General features: G+C 28.4%; 2 protein-coding genes across 2 annotated transcripts; one reads left to right on the top strand and one right to left on the bottom strand.

The window, feature by feature from the left end:
* Positions 1 to 4,315: 4,315 nt before the first annotated feature.
* LOC132919728 (E3 ubiquitin-protein ligase RNF216-like) lies at positions 4,316 to 10,127 on the top strand. The gene is made up of 12 exons (XM_060981530.1): positions 4,316 to 4,535; positions 4,613 to 4,927; positions 5,710 to 6,281; positions 6,352 to 6,538; positions 6,607 to 6,687; positions 6,754 to 6,869; positions 6,954 to 7,041; positions 7,104 to 7,282; positions 9,051 to 9,161; positions 9,249 to 9,398; positions 9,522 to 9,772; positions 9,828 to 10,127. The coding sequence occupies exons 2-12, from the start codon at positions 4,916 to 4,918 to the stop codon at positions 9,863 to 9,865; spliced, it is 1,785 nt and encodes a 594-aa protein (XP_060837513.1). The 5' UTR covers positions 4,316 to 4,535; positions 4,613 to 4,915; the 3' UTR covers positions 9,866 to 10,127.
* A 2,017-nt stretch (positions 10,128 to 12,144) lies between these two features.
* LOC132919528 (lysine-specific demethylase 3A) lies at positions 12,145 to 17,943 on the bottom strand. The gene is made up of 6 exons (XM_060981198.1): positions 17,303 to 17,943; positions 17,082 to 17,146; positions 16,526 to 16,663; positions 14,683 to 16,457; positions 12,790 to 13,656; positions 12,145 to 12,668 (listed from the first exon to the last, which is right to left on the bottom strand). Exons 1-6 carry the CDS (start codon positions 17,377 to 17,379, stop codon positions 12,468 to 12,470), a joined length of 3,123 nt encoding a protein of 1,040 aa, XP_060837181.1. The 5' UTR covers positions 17,380 to 17,943; the 3' UTR covers positions 12,145 to 12,467.
* Positions 17,944 to 20,263: the final 2,320 nt, after the last annotated feature.

The raw sequence follows: 20,263 nt of genomic DNA, 5'->3' as shown, positions 1-20,263 counted from the left end.
AAAGAAGCTAATATATTGATTTCTGCAATAAGCGAAACATACCTATATCTATAATTTGTTTTTCATTCCTCAAATAGTTAAAACTTTTAAAAATCACAGTTACAGTTTCATAGATTAAATATTAATATTAGGAATGGCGCGAAAGCCCTAAATATTTAAAATATTTAAATAACCTTCTAATTTGCCTAGGGTAGCGAATAGCTTCGATAAAATTATACTTGTATATATTATAATTACACAATATATAATTGTTAGAACAAGGACTTCCATTTGCATATTTATTCTGCAGATTTTTTTATCATATACATTAAAGTAATATTAGTAATTACTAATTATACAATATTATACATAAAAATGTAAAAGCTATTCCTATTAGTATAAAACTATATAAATTGTAATAAATATGAAGTGGTTGATGACTTGATGTCATGTGACAAATTTTATCTTTTTTTTTTATTTGGCCCCTAAGTGGGGACTTGGACAATGAACATTAACATACTTTACATACTACACAAAATGTAAACTAATATACTAGTATACTACGAAATATTAAAAAAATTTAATGTGTTTTTTTTAAATTACAATAAAAAGACTTAAATCGTTTTTATATTTAATATCCAATTTCGTCGAAATATACATTTTAAAAGTATATAAAAAAGTGCCTATTAGTTTTCTATATTTTTAAAATACTGTATGAATAGCGTATGAAGAACCTTGTACTAAGTTTTTAAACAAAAAAAAATATGAATTTTTAAGTACGAAATTAATTTACACATTTTTTTAATTATTATGGTAATATTTTAAATCTAAAAGTACTTAAGAAATAAAACGCTAATAAGTCATGTATTTTCGGTATATTTAAATTGCTACATAAATAAAACTTATAAGGAACATGTTATTTAATTTTAAAGCTTGTAACCAAGCAAAAACATTGCTATCAATTTATCATTATTTATAGAAGAAAGAAATTTAAGAAATAGTAGAATATTTTAAGTTTCTAATGGTCTTGAATCGCAATTATTACAGCATGTAAGTATCATGTATCATTTATTGAATTTTATTACTTATATAGACTTATATTCAGTGGCGTATTTTCAATTTTTTTCTGGGGGGGGGGGGTCTAATAAATCCGACCTAATATAGATAGGTACTGATATAAAGAAATAGTTTTTAATAGTTATAAGAATAAAAAATAGTTGTTTTATTATATTTTAAAGTACAAAATCCAAACGTCTTTTTTTTTACAATTATTGATGTTTATCTTTTACAAATATTTTTTAAAGTGGTAATACATACAATACAAGGGAAAGTTTAGTTACGCGCGGCGGTGGGTTTTTGAGCGTTCGACCGTGTCCGTTGGCTAATTTTAAGCTATATTTTATATAAATATTTTGTTCACGGAAAAAATGTCAACGTCCGCGCGTGCCTACATAAATCGTGGTTTGCAAATATGTAAGAATTTTTAGTTTTTTTTTTAGAGATTCTGGTGGGGTCCAGTACTCCTGGGCCCCCCCCTCGTAAATACGCCATTGCTTATATTAGTTAAGTATAATGTGTAAGCAATGTAGTAAATGTGGAAGGTGGGTGCTTGCCCTCCTGAAAGTTTTGAACTGATGGGCAAAGTATTTAAGTATCATATTGCCTTTTTCCCCACCACCAGATATTTCAACAGTAGAAATCTTTAAATCTTTAAATTAATTTTAGGACTATATAAAAAAAAATTAAGTTATTTCCATTTTGGTGAATAAATTATTTTTTTCTATTAGTTTTTTAACTCAATTATGCTGCTGCGTGTAGGATACACCTATATAATTACCTAGAGTACCATTTTACATTTTAATTTTTAAGTACTATTTTAGAATAGAAGTTTAAGAAAAGTCACTTTATGGTATATTATAGACATCAGTGGCTCAACTAGCTCTAAATCTTAGGGGGGCTACAGCTTCTCCCTACACACTTCCCATCTATATCTTAAAATTTAAATATCACAAAAATATCAACATTTATTTTAAATTATAGTAGGTATAAAATAGTTGTTAGCATGTTTTTAAATCAAGATTCATTTTTCTTTTATTTACGGCTGTAAATTGTTGTACAATTTGCTCAGTATCAATTTTTACATCTTTTTCAATTCTTAGTATGAATAAATTACTGAAACGATCTTGATCTACTATAGATCTCAAATAGTATTTATTCACCTCATAGCAGAAAATGCCCGCTCAGATGTTGCAAAAGAAATTGGCAATATATTGGCAAATTGAACCATCTTATACAAGTTTGGAAAACTTTTCCTGTGTTTGAGATCAAAATGTAGCTGAGCGATGTCAAAAATATTTTTATTACTTTGATATAAACGAAATAATTATTTCACATTGAATTCAAAAATGTGTAAAATATTTTGTTTTGAAGGGGCTATTACAAGTTTTGAAGGACTAAGCCCCCAAAGTCTGCCCCTAGTAGCGTTTATTTATAGTATACCCAGCAAAGTATAAATAATATTAATTATAATTATAAATTATTATATCGTTGGTAGTCGGTAGGTACTGCAATACTTCGTAAAGTCGTAAGTCTAATATCAATGTTTTTTTAGGAGACATAAATGTGTGTGTAATCTTTTTAAATTTACGAGGTACCTATTGTAGTATAACCTACGATATACGAAAAATGATTTTGAAAGGAGGATCACACTTAATCTCCATTTCTAAAGATATTTTATAATTTACTATGGTATTTTTGTTGGTAAAATAATTTTAGCCAAAATTAGGTACCTATTATAATAATTATTAATTTAGATTTTGTACTACCTACCTGGCTACGTCCACAAAATAGTATGCCACTATGATTGGGTCCGTTGTAAAAATAGCTTTGAGTGAGTTAATATTTTCAGAATATGATTGTTTATAATTAATTTAAATGGTAGATATCTAATTTTAGAAATAGTTGGATTTTTCATTTTCTAATTTCATTGATAAAATCGATTAATATTTTTGGTAATGATACAATAAAATATCATAAATCACTTCTTGATTCTTCGTATTTATAATTAATATTATCCAATTTCACCAAATTTTAAATCTCAAATTCTCAATTCAAACACTAATCATTTATCAAGTTACTAAATGGTTAGAGTTGACGCTAAATTCTTTATTATCCCGAATAAAAAATAATATAAAGACAATCTTATTACTAGTTATAAGTTATAACCACTACGATTTAAGATCTTAAATCGTGGTTATAACACATCTCATACAGGTATATTATGAAATATACACGATTTTCAAATTTAAGCACAGAATATATTGTATATTATTTAATCTATTTTGTGGTTTAAATACGTACAAAAATAAAAACTATAAAATATCTAATTTTTAATTAGACGCAGGTTTTTTATTAGCTATTCTGGCAAGTTCATTATATAATTCAATAAATAACTGCTGTTTGCCATTTTCGTACTTAGGTATGCCACGAAATACGAAAATATAACATATAGTAATATACCTATTGTGGCTATGTATTGTTAATAAAGTAATAATAATTCTGTTGATAAAATCAGTGATTTCTTCATATTATGATTTATGATATTTGATAGTTATAAATATTGTGTGTATTAAAAAAGTATTACATTCATATTATACTTTTTAATATTACAGTTAAGGGAATAACCGTGATTTGCCCAACAATGTGTTTAAAACATAATCCTCAATCTTCTCAATACAGGATGATGAAGCTGGCCAACAAGGACCTTAGTACCTTACATTACAATCTTGAATTATTATAATTATTATTCTGATTTATCATAAATTCATTGTAGTTCTACTATTAATATTATTAAAATAGAATTAATTACTTTAAAGAGACGTCTTAAGTTGTATTATTTTAAGTTTGACTGTTATATATACTTTTTTTGTACATTTAGAAATAATTATATTAAAATTAAATTAATACTAATTGTACACTTCATATAATACTAGATAATGTACAATACCTATATAAAATAAAAAGTTATGTATTGTTACGTACAAATAAAAGAAAACCGAGAAAATTTAATGTTGTTCTGCTGTCCTGACTACTGGCAATAAAAATAAATTATGGGTGCTGCATTAGAAAGATTAATTATTGTATGAGTGGTACCACTGCAGCGTGTCCATTTGCAATGCAGGTTATATCCATAGACTTATAGAAATATGGTTATATCATATAGACTCCCCTTGGTATTATTAGAGGGTTACTCGGTATTCGGTAATCGTGTTCAGTCTGTACGATCGGTGCACTAAAAATATTATACGTCTGATAAGAGAATAACATGTGCACTTAAACCGAATACTTTTGTATACGATAATAACAAAATACTTGGTATAGTTAATACTTTGTACGTACATGTTACACTAGTAATATTAATAATAGTTTATTATATCATGAATAATAATATAATGTAATATTACGTTTATTAATAATTATTATTTTATTTTTACGTTCTATTTGGTTACCACAGTTAAGTTTACCTCCAGTTTTGTGTATATCTTGGGCTTTGGATGGTGAGTGCTGATTTGATGTGTTTATAATTATATGTATATGATATATAATTTAGATTTATAAATATTTTATTTTATAGTGACGTTTTTAACGCGTATAATGATACTATAACAACGTTTTAATATTCATCACCTATACTAACAATGTCGACGATGGTTTTCTGTTGATTTGAATTGATCATTGTTGACGGTTGTTGCGTTTCTATGGCCAAACATTACTTCTTATCGTTCCTGCCGATGTCCAGATCAAATGTTACGTGTGACCTCGTCCATCAAATATTGTAGTATTGCGGTGTTTACAAAATTCAAGTGGTGACTGCAAACTGACCGTCTACACATTTTAGTTTTGATATCATCTTAGTTGAGTTTAGTTCGCCAATAAAATGGCACATATAGTAAGTTGAATATTATAGTTTTTGAAAATCTTGAAACTGAAATACTTCCCAGCTACTTTGCTTTCACTGTTTCATAATAATATAATAATCATATATAAAAGTAATTAACTGCTGCGTTATTTCAATTCTAATATTTTCTTCCCTTTAAGTTTTCAGTTAGCAATAATCGCTACATTTGGTTGTAACTTGGACCTGTAAACATTAGTACCTTATCTAATTATGCACTTTCTAACAATTTAACTTTTGTATCAATGTTTGATTGATTTTTTACACCCCAAGTTGCTTCAGCATTATCATATTCTGTTGGAGATACTTTAGATATGATCGACACAATATACTTGTAAAACATATTTTATTTGGATCTTTTTAATGTAAAAACTTAACTATATTAAGAGCCGTTCTTACAATGATCGATTAGTGTCTGATAACACTAACCTGCAAAATTTCTTAAGTGTTAACCGATAAAATTCTACTAGTTAGTCTTAACCGAAATTTAACCGCACATTGTCAGAACGGCTCTAAAAAGTTTTTATTTCTATGTTAATTTAACAGAAAACATTATTTATGCTTTAATTAGAATTTGAAATCAAAGTATTATTTTATTTGTAATATTGTTTCCTCAATTGTATCTACCTATTTCATATATCTAAAAGACATATAGCATTAAAAATATAAAGGAAGCATTACATTTAAAAATTATTTATTTCCTATATTGCCTATTTATACAAATTTTATGTTTCATGAACAAAAATATTCACAATAACTTGTATTTGTTTTTCTAGGCTGACAATATACCATTATTCACTAATACGAATACACTGGCAAATTGTATTGCATATCCAAGATTTGAAAATTATGGATGGCAGGCTTTATACAAAAATTATATGTCAAATGTTATGAAAGTAATTGAATTACATAGTGATATAAGCCGTTTGTATTTGCTTATCAAACTTGATGTAACAATTAATAACCTAAATGATGCTCTTTTTGCATTACAAATGGAAGAAATATTAATCCAGTCTCCTGACTCTATACAATTGACTAACAATTTAAAAGATATTTTACCAGATGCCGACCCCATTTACTTGGATCTAGTTGGAGAATATTATGCCTACGATGATAATAAACTATATGAATTCATTGGTCAAGTTACTACTAATAAAAAAAACTATCCTAAACTTCAAGAGTACAATGAACGTGTTAATCATTTGGCTATTGTAAAGAGTTTAAGAAACAATTTCACAGTTCAAGAGTTTTTAAAGATGTGCCCTGATCCAGTTAATTACTTCAAAAATATTAAATTAAATGCATTTACTATGCATTATAATGAGTCAATGTCTTATTTAAGTGATAGGTGAGTTTTACTTGTAACAATTTTTAATGTATTCGATATTAATATTGGATAAGTTTTATTTTTCTATCAGGTATTGTCTTATTTCATTGGCCAAGCTACGTGCTGAATTGCTTAAATACAATTTCAATTTATCAAAAGCTTTTGAATCTTTAGCAGCTGATCCTAAACCTGTTTATTTAAAAAATAAGAGAAAATCGTATGGTCATCGTTATCAAATCAATTATAAGACAACAGAAAATATTGAATTTCTAAAAGAAGTAATTATTACATTTAATTTATTGATGTTCTACTTATACTATAATAAAGTAATTAATTATTATTGTAGATAGCATACCTTGATCATAAAGATGAAATTCTGAATCATATCGAGTCTGTAAAAACAGTACATAGAATTCAAGTTGAACAAGTAAAATATTTAAAATAATATATCTTTGATGTGATATTTAATTGATGTTAATTATTATGTTGATAGGCTAAGTCTATTGGTAATCTAAACACTTGTGAATGCTGTTTTGATAATGAACTATTAACTACTGAAGTGTTTTCTTGTCCAGTTGGACATACATTTTGTTCATCTTGTATAAAAAAGTAAATTTTTTCATTTTTATTAAACAGCTAAATATCGAATGTTATTAGAATTGTTAAGTAAAATTATTTCTTATATTTCTATAGAGGTACAGAAGTTGCAGTTGGTGGAAGTAAGGTGGATATTAAATGTTTTGCTGATTGTGGCGAAGAATTTAATTTAACAATGATAAAAGTAAGTATTTATTTTTCATTACATCTTGTTAGTGTATTGACTTGTAATTTTTATGTTTTTAGAGTATTGTTGATGACAAACTGTATCAACGTATAATGAGATTGAAGCAAGCACAAGAAATTAAAGCAGCCGACATTGAAGGACTTGAAACATGTGCATTTTGTGATTATTCTGTTATTTTATCCCCTGATCTCAAGATTATTAATTGCTTGAATCCTGAATGCAAAAAAGAAACTTGCAGGTAAGACAATTATATTATATGAATAGTGGGTTATACAATTATACACTGAGTCAGTATCATATTATTATGTACAAAATAAATCAAATTTTATGCAAAAGCTAGAAAATAGTTATTTGATGGAAATCAAAGTACTATTTTGATAATGTTGCTATAATGAGATCATAGGTGTGTTTTCCTGACCGTTTCTAGACACAATTATTAATCTGATTGTTGCCGGCCTTTAAATACAAAGTTACGGTAACTGTTCAGTAATTGTCCACATAAAATGTGTATCTTTTTAATATTTTGTGTTAAATTATTAATTATTACAATCAATATTATTATTGTACAAATAAATTAGTTCGAAGAAATTATTATAATTTGGTAACTAGTACCTAGAAGCATTATTAAATATATTAATATTCTCAAAAACAGCATATATTATATAATAATATTAGCTGTCCCCGTGCACTTCGTCGTCTGTACAAAAGGGCGGTGGTCATTTGGGCGAAAGTAATAATTTTGAACAAAAAAATAATAGTCGTTTGGAGGAGTGAAATTATTTTTACCTATATGCGAGATAAAACCTGGTGACAGATACGGATGATATTATTGCTAATCATTATTAATCACTATTATCAAAAATTTAAATAATTAATTGTTGAATGTATATTATTATGAGCATTTTCATACAAAGCCAATAGATTACTTTAAAATGTACTAATTATATTAAATTTATATGTAATTTTAATTATAACTTTTTGACTGTAGGTTACTGTATTAATATCTATAACAATATATTTTTTTAAACAGGACTTTTTATTAATTATTTATATTTTGTATGATTTGGTTGATTAATTGTTGAGTGTATATTATAAGCATTTTCATACCGCCCAATCGGTATTTTTAGTTATATAATCCTTGCCGCCCAAACAGTATTTTTAGTTGAATAAACCCTCGCCCAAACAGACCATATTCTAGGTTTGATTCGCCCATACAAAGTGTACCCATGTTAAGTTTGGTTGACTATAATGCTAACAATGCTAACATTTAGCGTAAGGATAAAAACTATTTTTGGTTTTCTGATTTCGTTTATAGATGATATCTCTGGCATATCAATTTTACATAACTGTCCTGTCTAGAGTTGCATTTTTTCAATCGATTAACCAATAATGTATTATTTGTTAAAAATAATCTATAATTCAAATAATCGCACAGCCTTTAAACATAAAAAAGAGGTAATATAATTGAGCTAGTCGGTGTCTTAACACCTCAGAACAATTTATATCTACCGATATAACCGATAAAATACACATATAAATAAATATTCTAATAGCCGTGACAACGCGTGATTATTATTATTTTTACTGATTTCAATATTTATGGTGAGCCACTCTTTTCACCTAGGAGTATGAAAAATAGTTTACAACACTCTCAGAGACTTACTTAATATACAGACAAAATTTCATGAAAATCAGTCCAGTTGTTTCGAAGGAGTTTGGTAACAAACATTTTCCATTATGACAAGTGATTTTTATATATTAGATATATAATCTACACAATCTTATTATTTATTATTTTATGAGGCAAAATCATATATGCTTAAATATTTTGAAAATACCCTTGTGTTTTTAAAATAATAATTTACACTATGGCAAGAAATTTAAAGTCTACGATTAATATTTTTTAATTATAATCCAATGACCTCCATTATTTGTGTATTTTAAGATTTTTTTATTATTACTTTTGTTCATTGTGTGTAAATAAAATATGTATTTAATTTCTTCAGGAAATGTCGAGAAGAAAGTCATTTCCCATACAGATGTGATCAAATAGAAAAAGCTCCAGAAGTACAAGTCAGAACCATGATTGAAAACAAAATGACTGAAGTACTTATAAGGTAATCAAGTTAGATTTTTAGTTGAAATTTTGATAATTATAGTAACACTATTATACATCTATTAAATTTGTTGCTTATTCAATGTAGAATTTGTTATTATTGTAAACGTAAGTTTGTCAAGGAAGACGGATGTAACAAAATGACTTGCAGTTGTGGTAAACAAATGTGCTACATATGTAGACAGCCAGTTGATTCTAATTATGCTCATTTTTACCACCAAAAAGTGATGGAAAATAAGTAGGTTTTGTTAAAAGTTAATAAATTATTTAGTATATTATGTCTAATATTATATTTATATACTTGAACCATAAATTATATAATATAAAAATATATATTTATACACGTATTATTGATTATTAGGTGCCCATTATACACAGATGAAAATATTGTACATACTACTGCTGTAGAAGCAGCTGCTAGATTGATAATAAATGAACTGAAATTGAAGAAACCTGAATTGTTAAGGAATATTGATATTAACAAGATTTTACCGGCATTAAAGAAATCAACTAAGCTTCCAGCTACTCAGGAATCTGCTTTAGATATAAATAAAGTAGTCGCTACAGTTATTGGACAAAACGTAGAAGATATTAATAATCTCAAAGATATGAGTGAGTTTTTTTCTTATGTTATAAAAGCATATATTATAATTTATTTGTTCTTTAGGATCATTGGAACCTCAAGTTAAAAAACCAAAATATTAAATTGTCTTAGATCAGCTGATGTGTAAATTGCAGATATGTTTATAAATTTTACTGATTATAAAGTACAATTTTCAGACCAGTGTTCTTAATTTTTATTTTCATACTACCAAGTTAATTGTGTTATTTATTTTTTAATTAAGTCATAGTCATTCCTTATTATATATAATATAGTTAAAATAATAAATATTTATATATAATGTAATCAAATTGAAATTGGATGTATCATTAGAATAAAAATGTCATTACATTTATTATCTTAAAATTGCCTTTAATTTTTTATTCTATTGCCATTTTTACCTTAATTATTAATTTAAAAAAGTATATTTATAAACCTAAACATTCAGTTATAATCAAAACTGTATTATTTAATAAATATATAACATAAAAATACATGCAATATGACAGTCTATTGATTTATGTTGCAATCATGAAGAATCTTTTAGATTCAAAGTGAAAAGAGAATAATAATTTGACGGAAACTACAACAATATTGATGTATGGCCATAGGTAATGCAGTGTAGGTTGTGTTGGAGGTAGAAGAAAAGGAAAAAACACAATACTAATAAGATTTGCTTAGGTAAGGATTATGAATATTTATATATATTTTATAATGGTAATTTTGGGTGGTGGTACTACAGACTACAATTTGTGAGAAATGAAAAATAATCCTTTAGATCAGCGTTTCCCAAAGTGGGCGATATCGCCCACTTGGGGCGTTAGTTCTCTCCAAGGGGGCAATGGAAGTTACAAGCTTAATTTGGGGGCATTTCATTACAAAAGGTGGGCGGTGACAGTTGCAATTGTTTTCAACAATATTATATATATTATTACATTGTTTGCTTCTTACAAAAATCAACCAACTTCTAGCAAAACACCAGTCATCTCCATCTCATTAGGGCACCTTTTTTTATTTGTACCTATACAATTATACATAATACATATACTTATTTATAAAAAACAAATTTAATTTTTCATTCCATACTTTTGTAACATTACTTTTTTTAAAGGGGGCCTCTGTCGGATTTTTTTTTTTGACGTGGGTGTTAAAGAAAAAAAGTGGGAACCAGCATAAATTTATGTCGTGGTGTATTTATTTCAATATGTTTGTTAAAATATGCGTAAAAGTCAGTATGACGGCACAAAAATGAGGAATAATGTTCGTTTAATAAGAGATTGAAACAGAGAAAGCAACCTTGGCTACCAACGATATGTTGTACGCGACTTGGTCCCGTCTCGTCCCTCCTTTGTGCTGGAATCATATAATCGGATATGGTTGGAGAGTCATGTTTCATATTGCTAAATCTCATAGTGTTGGTTGGAAGAGTAGTAAACACTAAACAGATCTCTACAGAGCTTGTACATTGAGTTGGCTACTATTGCGAGCTACGTCAAATTACATCTTTGATCGGTCTGATGATACTGAATACCTTCTCACTCTGTAATTCCCTGTTATTTTAAAATGTTATGAAAATTAATGTATAGATTGTAATTATGCTTTTTAATGAACAAAACAATTATATCAGAATTTATATATATTTTTTTATCTTCTGTAAATGCTCGGCTAGAAGTATTGTCCAAAAAACAAACGTGTGTTCCTTCTTTTTAAAGATCAGAAAACAGTTTAAACTAATACTACATGTTTATACAAGTACAACTTAAATCAACTATTATTCTATTTTTTTATTATATTATTTTCATAATTTAGCCTGTTTGCTAAATATATATTTATTGTTGATGATCGTTCATAGATTCATGACTAATGTTCTTGTAATAAACTAATATTCTATCGCACACAAGAGAATGCGGGAAAACTTCTTTTAATCTAAATATTAAATAAATCAGTCTTTTGACTAGATATATTTTTAATCTTGAATATATGTACAATGTTAAAAATTGAGTTTATTATTAATTTAATTTTTAACGATAGAAGAGGAAGATTCTGGTTTTAAATAGACAAGATAATGTATTTATTTTGACAAAAACAAGTAGTAACTAAAATTCTATTTTTTTTTTTTTAATTTTTACTATGTTTCTAAAAAAAATTACACATTATGTTTAAAAAATAGCACTTTCATAATTTGTAAACATTTACCTTAATTAACAAATCATAATTACTTACATAATAGAGTAACACTGTTCATTTTAAATTAATTGTACAAACAAATAGTCAAATATTGCTTCAATAATTTAAATATATATAGTCTGAAGCGACAAATATCCATGAAAAATGTAATGAGTATACATTTTCTTATCACATACAGAAATTATATTCTAAGAAATAATAATAAAATAGTAGTTCAATTTATTTTTCATAAACCATTATAATAAGTTATAACAATTAGTAATATTTATGTACACAGCCTTAATAATTTAAAACAATTGATATATTAATGTTATTTAGAATAATTAAAACTTTAAAAAAAATCTGACTAAAAATGAGATGGCAACTTATGGTAATTTCCATTTTCAATTAAAATGTAAAAAAAAATTTATAAAAGTATTTGGTGGATGCAACAATAATTTTAATTTTGTTAATATTCTATACAAAATGTTATATATTGTTAACATATAAAGATGTTATACATTTGTATGTTACTTATACTTAATGTGATTTATGCATCAATACTGAAACTGAGTCTTTGACTGCATGAAACACAATATTTTTGATCTGTAACTTGTCCTCATGATTAGTATGACTGTCAGTTAGATTACGAAACTCTTGTGTCATTCGAAACGAATGATGAACGTTTTCTGGTGATACAAAATCTTCAGCTACTTTTATACAATTGTGTAAATTTCTGACCTAAAAAAAGAAATTAAAATATAAAAAATATTGTTATAACATTAATATATTCGCTATTTTTAATTAAATCTTAAAATTAATATCAGTTATTTATAATCCATTTTACAGATGTATTTTGTACCTGGTGAGGGGCTCCTGCTGGAATAAACACTGCATCGCCATAATATTGAACGATTGCATATCCTTTGACTCCATATTCTCTATACAAGCGCTCCCTAAGGTATTCGTCTAGATAATGGGATTGATCATGTATTGGATCACTGAATTGTTCCAGTGGTGTTCCATGTTCAACTGCAACTTTGATTAACAAATCTCTAATTGAATCAGCGTCTGATGCATGGTAAATATGCCACAGTGCGCCAGGAGTTTCTCCGTCCACGTAAATCCGTCTCATTGTCAAATCATCACAACCGGCTTCTTCAATCACTTGTAAAGCTTCTCTCACATGCCAATTATGATCATATTCTTTGCAATTCTTAGTAATTGCAACGTAGACCATAACATTAACAGCATCTGATATGTCCAAATGAAGGTTTGTGGTGCCTACTTGTTTGTGCTTTGTGCCTGCATTACCATAAGCTGTATACATTTTTGGGCCCAAATCTGGTCGAACGAAGCAATCTGGCAGACGAGAAGCCAAATTGTATTTACCGTTACGGTGTGTGTACTCTTTCAGTGGTAAGCAATTCATCAAATCTTGAAATCTATCAGGCAATGTTTCTGCAAAATCTGCTGATGGTGGCCAGTCTTTAAGTTTTAGTAGCATTACATTGCCCTGCTTATCACATAACCTTTCCTCAGCATTTTCAAACCCATTCCAAAACTTGCTCATTGGTTGGTCTGAAATCACGTTACCAGTGGTACAATTAATTAGATCATTAATTTGATTGCCAAAATCACGAGAAAATGACTCTGGATGCCATAGTGAAGAGCTTAATTTATTGCCAACATCACTCACTAATACGGGTTGTCCACGTTTCCATTGGTCCTGAAAAATCCAATACATATCATATTATAATTATAATTTATATTTGATTTTATTTTAAGTTTACATACATAAGCGTAACTAGGAGGAGCTTGGGTGGATTTCAGCCCCCCACAATTTATTGGTAAATGTATGTGCTTATAAACATATTAGTATTAACTTTATTTTTGCCTACAATATAAAAAAATATAATGTTTCATATAAACTAATTATCATTCAAGTCAATTGTAATAAACACCAATAAAATCAATAAATAATGATCAAATTAAAAAAAATTTGCTATAAAACATTTTTAGGATTCTAGTCCCCCCCCCTAAATTAAAGGACTAGATACGCCTATGACCAAATGTAAAGTAAACCATCTAAGTATATATAAATATACATTTTTTTAACTATAGTTTACAAATTCATCACTACTTTTACTCTTCCATTTACTTTTACTAATATTATCTCGGAAGTACAAAATTATTATCTTAACACATTTCATTATACTTTTATATTATACCATCAACCCAGATATTTTAAATTATTTTATCATCTATAAATGGCAAATGGTTCAACATTTACTAATACTTTGTATATTGTATTGATCTATAAACCTATAAAAATGATATAAGTAATCAATCGTTTAACTCAAATACTCACAATAATATCTATAAGATATACTTGTTCTTTTTAAATTAAATAAATTTAAGTTACCAAAGTCCAGTTTAAAACGATTATATTAAAATTCATTATTTTTTAATCATATCATGTTTTAAATTTTCTAGACACTTGCCATTTTACCACACTTTAATTTTTTTCCAGAACAAATATATATATATATATCATACATATTATTTTATGTCTCTGAAATAGAAACTAATTTTCTCATTTTTTAATACTCTTATTATACTCTACAATAATTATCTTATTTCTCTGGATATTTATGATTTTTTATCTTTTATAAATAAATACATAAATACATAGTTTGCTGACTCAGACCATACATAATAATTAGTATTTTCTAAAACTTGTATTTTTAAATACCTGAAAAATTGTATAGTTAATGTCACTTTTTGGATCTAATAAACGTAACAAATGTCCTTCACAAAGCCACATATGAGGTGCATTGGTTTTATCATTTGACAACAATGATAATTTGGGTGTAAACCATTCTTTTTTTTTTATATGTTCATTTATATAAATCTTATCTTCAACATTCTCCCTAGAAATGCTGGTATTAAGTTTATCTGCAGATTTAACTTCTTCAATTCCTTTAGTTGAATTGCAATACTTAAAATATTGTTTTTTTATTATAGACTGCAATTCTGAAGTTTCGTCTTCATTATCATCTGTATCATCAGAATTACTTTTTCCATAGACATCGTTAAGAAACTTGTCAAAAGCAGATTCACTATAATTAGACGGAAAAATCAATTTGTCATTACAACTACAATTTAAAGATATATTACGATTATGACATGTTTTATGCATGAGGTCTGAAATAAATTTTAATGCATCCCCAGCCAGTATTTGGGTAATAGAAAGATTTTTAAGCTGATGCTCTTCCTGGTTTGAACAAAGTAACCAAATTTTTTTATTGAAATTTCTTTGTACAATATTTTGTTTTTCAGTCAGTCGGTTACCTTTAAGTTTGGCCCTAAAGCAATCAACGCAAACTACAAATCCACATTTACCACAAGTCCAGTGGTGGTTGAATATTGTAGTTCTACAAACATCGCACATTTCTCTAACTCCATTAACACATTTTTTCCATACTATTTTACGTGATTTTCCATTATTACTTGGAAAATTTAATTTTAACGCTTCTATTTCATCCCGAACAAACATACAAAATTGACCTCCTGCATCTTCTAAAATTTTTGTAGATGCTTTAATATTAAAATCACTAGGGGCAGATGAATGTTTACTGGGTAACCACATACCCATATCAATATTATCAACATTTATAAAAGGATCTGGATATCCAGCCACAGCTAATCTTCCATTTTTTGTATATCTTAATTGGCGGAATGCATAAAACCTACAAGTAATAGTATCATAATCACGTTGTGTCAAATTATTTTTCATTTGGTGAACACGACATTCAATACATTTATCAATCCTTGATGGTAGACTAAGACAAATACTTTTCTGTAAAAACCTCTCAAGAGTCTTTTTAACATTTTCTATTTCGGAAGATTGATCAAAAAAAATATTATGAATATCAATACCAATTTCTTGACAAGACTTTGGAGATTGTTCTGAAATGGTATTCGAATTTTCAATAATTTCATCAACTATTCTTTTTTTATTATTTTTTTCAAAATAAGAGTGTTCTTTTTCAATGCCACAGCTACAATTACTATTAGTATCAGTATCAGTATCAGCATCTGTATCAAATTCATCTGAAAGTAATATTTTTCTTTTATGATTGGTTTCTGTTGTTGAACTATTTTCATTTAATTGTTTTAAAATATTATTAAAAATATCCTCGTCATCAATAGACAAGTCACTATTCATTTCAATTATACATTCTCTGAATGCATCATCCAATCTTACTTCTGCTTCTATACGTCTTTTATTTTTTTCGTATGTATCATCAATCTCAGATTTATTTAAATGATCCATACCTGGGTTTTCATTTTCTACTTTGGACATATAATTTGAATTACTTGATGGTGATAAATTTTCTATAGACATTTTACATATTGAAATAGAATCTTGATTATCATCATATGAATTATTTGGTAAATTTATTTCAAAATATGTTGATTTTTTGTTTTCCAACTCGCTATCAGATAATATTTGATTTTTATTACCTAAACAACATATAAAATTTATTATCTAAAACAATTGGAAAAAAATAATGTTTTTCATTTTGTATTACTTGAAGTTGATAACTCTTCTATAGACATTTTGCATCTTGAAATAGAATCTTGATTATCATTATACATATCATTTGATAAATCATTTTCTAAATTAGTGAATGTATTATTTTCAAACTCTCCATCAGTTATTATTTCACCTAAATTAACAAATTATAAAAATCATTAAATATTTAAAACTATTTGGAAACTATACAGTACCGTAGCTGGAGTTCAATCTAGGGAGGACTATACATAGATTGTTGTACAATTTTGAGGAATTATTCTATAACCGTGATTAAAATATTACCAATAAAATGGTATGGTGTAAACCCTGCTTTAAGAAATTTTAACAAGTGATCTCTTTTTAAAAATTGAATAAATCAAAAATTAAATTTTGGATATAATTTCTGAATAAAAGTGAACTTCCAGCTATTTTCTAATATTATATTTACAATTAGATTCTTTAAATTATTTGCCAAAAATAAAAATGTATTAGAGCAGTTTCTAGGTTTCTTATACCAATAACAAACACTATTTCTGACTACATAAATATAACAATAAATATATTATACTCACATTCAATAATTTGTTCTCCATCAGAAGAGCTGATCACTTCTGTATATTCGTTTATTATTTTCATTCTAAAGGTAAAATATTAATGTTATGTTATTAAGAAATATATATTTATAATAATAATGTACAATATTTTCACTTTTCTCTGTCACTGCACTACTGCAAAGCACGATAACCCAAAATGGGCTAAGAGAATATCGCTACAGTATTGTCAACATACTTACTTGATGTCTTTTTGTAACTGCCCATTGTTACTCTGTACTCCGTTCAGCGGTAACATATCATTCCTGGGGCCAAACATTGTCTCAACGATTAACAAGACAGGCAAAATCTACGTTGCATGACGGGCAGACATGAACCCACATTTCTCACGGGGACCTGTCGCATAAAATGAGGCTGTGAACTGACGGGCGAATGATTGAAGACTGCGGACTGTGTAGATTAAAGTCGTCCCAATGCGCGAGAAAGGTAAAATTTGATCTGTATAGAATATAAATCACAGCCGTACGAGGGTGTGCGAGCAGTAAGACGCACGACGACGGAACAGTTGCCCGATCAAAGGAGATTTATGACATTTTTCTAAATAAATTAATTTCTCGACTTGAACGTAGTCACCGTCCTCTCGAATCGCCAATGTTGTCGTAATGTCGTTATCAACAACAGGGTACATTGTATAGTAAGTTGTGCAGTCGTCGGCCGTCGCTCGGCATCGGTCACAGTGCGCACGCACGTAAACGAGCACTCTGTTATCAATGCACATTGGAAATTGGGATAGTAGGTATACGGACTACGGAGTAGTAAATACGGGAATATGAGATCGCAGACCGCAGTCTTATGGAAGAGTTTGATGTTCTGTGGTATACAACTTAACTGTATGCCTAATGGGATAAATGATAAAAATATATTCAGTTATTTGTGATAATATAACGATAATAGTAGAAATAATATTTTTACAGCATGATCAACCACCGTCTTATTTTTCTATGGTGGTAACCGATAGGCGACATTGCGACAATAGTACAATACGTAATACAGCAATTAATTAATTAAAAATTATTTTCCACTGACCCATAATACTATAATAGTAGTTATTTTGATCACGTACTTGCTACTGACAACTGACACTTTGGCATTAATTATCGTCGGGGCTGGGTCATAAGTTCTCTCGGTTTACCATTCAAAATCATTTTAGTTGTAATAAAATTGTTTAGTTAGTTAACTGACTTCTAAGATATCGTTAAATTACTTAAATTGTAATGATTACTGATTAAAGCTTTGGAGGCACCGAAATACTGTTGGCCCTTTTTTCAATAATAAAACGACTGTAGTTTGATTTTGACGAAAAAAACAACAATTTATTTAGTTTACATTTTTAGAAATTATATTATATTTTAGACAATATAGGTATTTGGAGTTTGGCATGCTAACAGTTGACACAATGGATTTAAATTTACTTATATATTCATATTGTGTTTGCACCGCTACATACGGGGACTGTACCTACTGTTTGCACAAGATCTTGTCACACATACAGCGTCATTTGTTGAAATATACGAGACTCGCGCTTCGACATCCTGTCTGACTCTTCTCCAATTGGATCTCCTTAAAGGATCTTCTCCACCATATTACGGAAGATCCTAAAAGCCTCTTCTGCTTCATACATATGGTTTATGGTTACCTGGTAGGTCTTCAAAGACCATTCGACAAAGAATATCTGAGATGTCGGCCGTAGATAGGGGACCGCCGAAGTGGGTGCCTAGATCTGCTCTGAGCCCCAACCTGTTCAGTTAGAGGGTCAGAGTGTGTTCTATAACGATCACGAGATCATCAGTGAAACTCGCGAGGTGAACGGCTTTCGAGACATCCGTAGTGAGGTTACATCCCAGAGGTTCGGCTAAGTACAGAACCTTGCAGTACTCCACAGTAGGTATCATAAAAGTTATAACCTCATGGTCTATATGACCTATGCTCTCCGACGAATATTTCCTTGCTCGGAATCAAGAGTGAAGCATTTTTTCCTGAGTGCTTTATTTATCACTGTGAGGTGTTGTAGGCATTGCCATTTGCCATGTAATTCCTCATCACCCAGACCAGTAATGCTTAAAGGTGTTAGGAAGAGAGTAGAGAATCTCGATCAAGGCTTTTTATATAGTAATATAAACTTCATCAGATAATTCACAACATTTATTCAATTTAAAACTTATAACAGTTATAACATATTCGACATTACACAGAGCTTCAGCATAAAAGTTAACGGTACGGCCACTGCCGACTGGTAGGTACATAACTGACTATAAAATATCTATAACACTAGACATTAACAGCCCCCACCCGCTTCACAATCAACTCAGATAAGTAGGAGACATTGAAACATGTTAACAGTAACAAATATTATTGTTAATTCAAAAAATTCAATACAAAAGTCAAAAATATAAAATACCTAAAACCACGCGTGGCCGATATGTAAAAATATCATTACTTCTCTGTAATATTGATTATCTCTATGATGCTATAAGACCTTTTTAATAACATTTTCATATAGCCTTATAGGTAGTCGGTACCAATTATTACCTACACTCAAATCCTCAAAACGACAAAACATTTAAGATCGAAAGACTAGCTATTCTCGTCGTTTTCAGAGTTGATACACCAATAATTTACTGAGCTGGCCTTCGACCATGTGTGGCATAATGGTCTCCTATACAAAATAAAGAAAATATCTCCTGTCATCTACTTGCTCCTCAAATCCTATCTTAAAGATCGCCAGTTCACTGTTAACTATCGTTCTTCTTTATCTGCCTTCTCCAAAGTTCAAGCTGGAATTCCTCAAAAAGCCATCATAGCTTCTCATCTTCTCTTCTCTTCAACAGACCAACTTACTTCCACTAAAACCTCCGTCGCAGAATATACTGACGATTATTTTAACTCGTGAAAATCCAATCATTGCTTCAAACAGGCTCCCACTTCACTCCTATTGAAATTTGGTGTAAAGTAAATTAATCTAAATTGTGCCACATCACTTTCACACTAAAACAAGGCATTTATTCTCAAGCCACTTTCGATAATATCGAAATTTCTCAAGAAAACTTAAATTAAACTTTCGCCTTCGTACCCTCAATTATTACTTAAACTCAAAATCAAAATTTTCAATCATGTATTGTCCAAATTAGTAAAAAAATCAAATA

This window comes from Rhopalosiphum padi, chromosome 2, assembly GCF_020882245.1.
Source record: "Rhopalosiphum padi isolate XX-2018 chromosome 2, ASM2088224v1, whole genome shotgun sequence".
Classification (NCBI taxonomy): Eukaryota; Metazoa; Arthropoda; class Insecta; order Hemiptera; family Aphididae; genus Rhopalosiphum; species Rhopalosiphum padi.
Note: the sequence above shows the minus strand (reverse complement) of the source record. Positions and strands in the feature narration are given on the sequence as shown.

What these genes read in the sequence shown, in the direction of transcription:
- LOC132919728 (XM_060981530.1), top strand. An exon ending in ATGTCTTATTTAAGTGATAG is followed by an intron (nt 6,282 to 6,351) that starts GTGAGTTTTACT and finishes TTTTTCTATCAG; the next exon opens with GTATTGTCTTATTTCATTGG. An exon ending in TGCAAAAAAGAAACTTGCAG is followed by an intron (nt 7,283 to 9,050) that starts GTAAGACAATTA and finishes TAATTTCTTCAG; the next exon opens with GAAATGTCGAGAAGAAAGTC.
- LOC132919528 (XM_060981198.1), bottom strand. Translation starts at nt 17,379, where the DNA reads ATGTTTGGCCCCAGGAATGATATGTTACCGCTGAACGGAGTACAGAGT. An exon ending in TGGAGAACAAATTATTGAAT is followed by an intron (nt 16,664 to 17,081) that starts GTGAGTATAATA and finishes TTGTTAATTTAG; the next exon opens with GTGAAATAATAACTGATGGA. An exon ending in CAGCAGGAGCCCCTCACCAG is followed by an intron (nt 12,669 to 12,789) that starts GTACAAAATACA and finishes TTCTTTTTTTAG; the next exon opens with GTCAGAAATTTACACAATTG.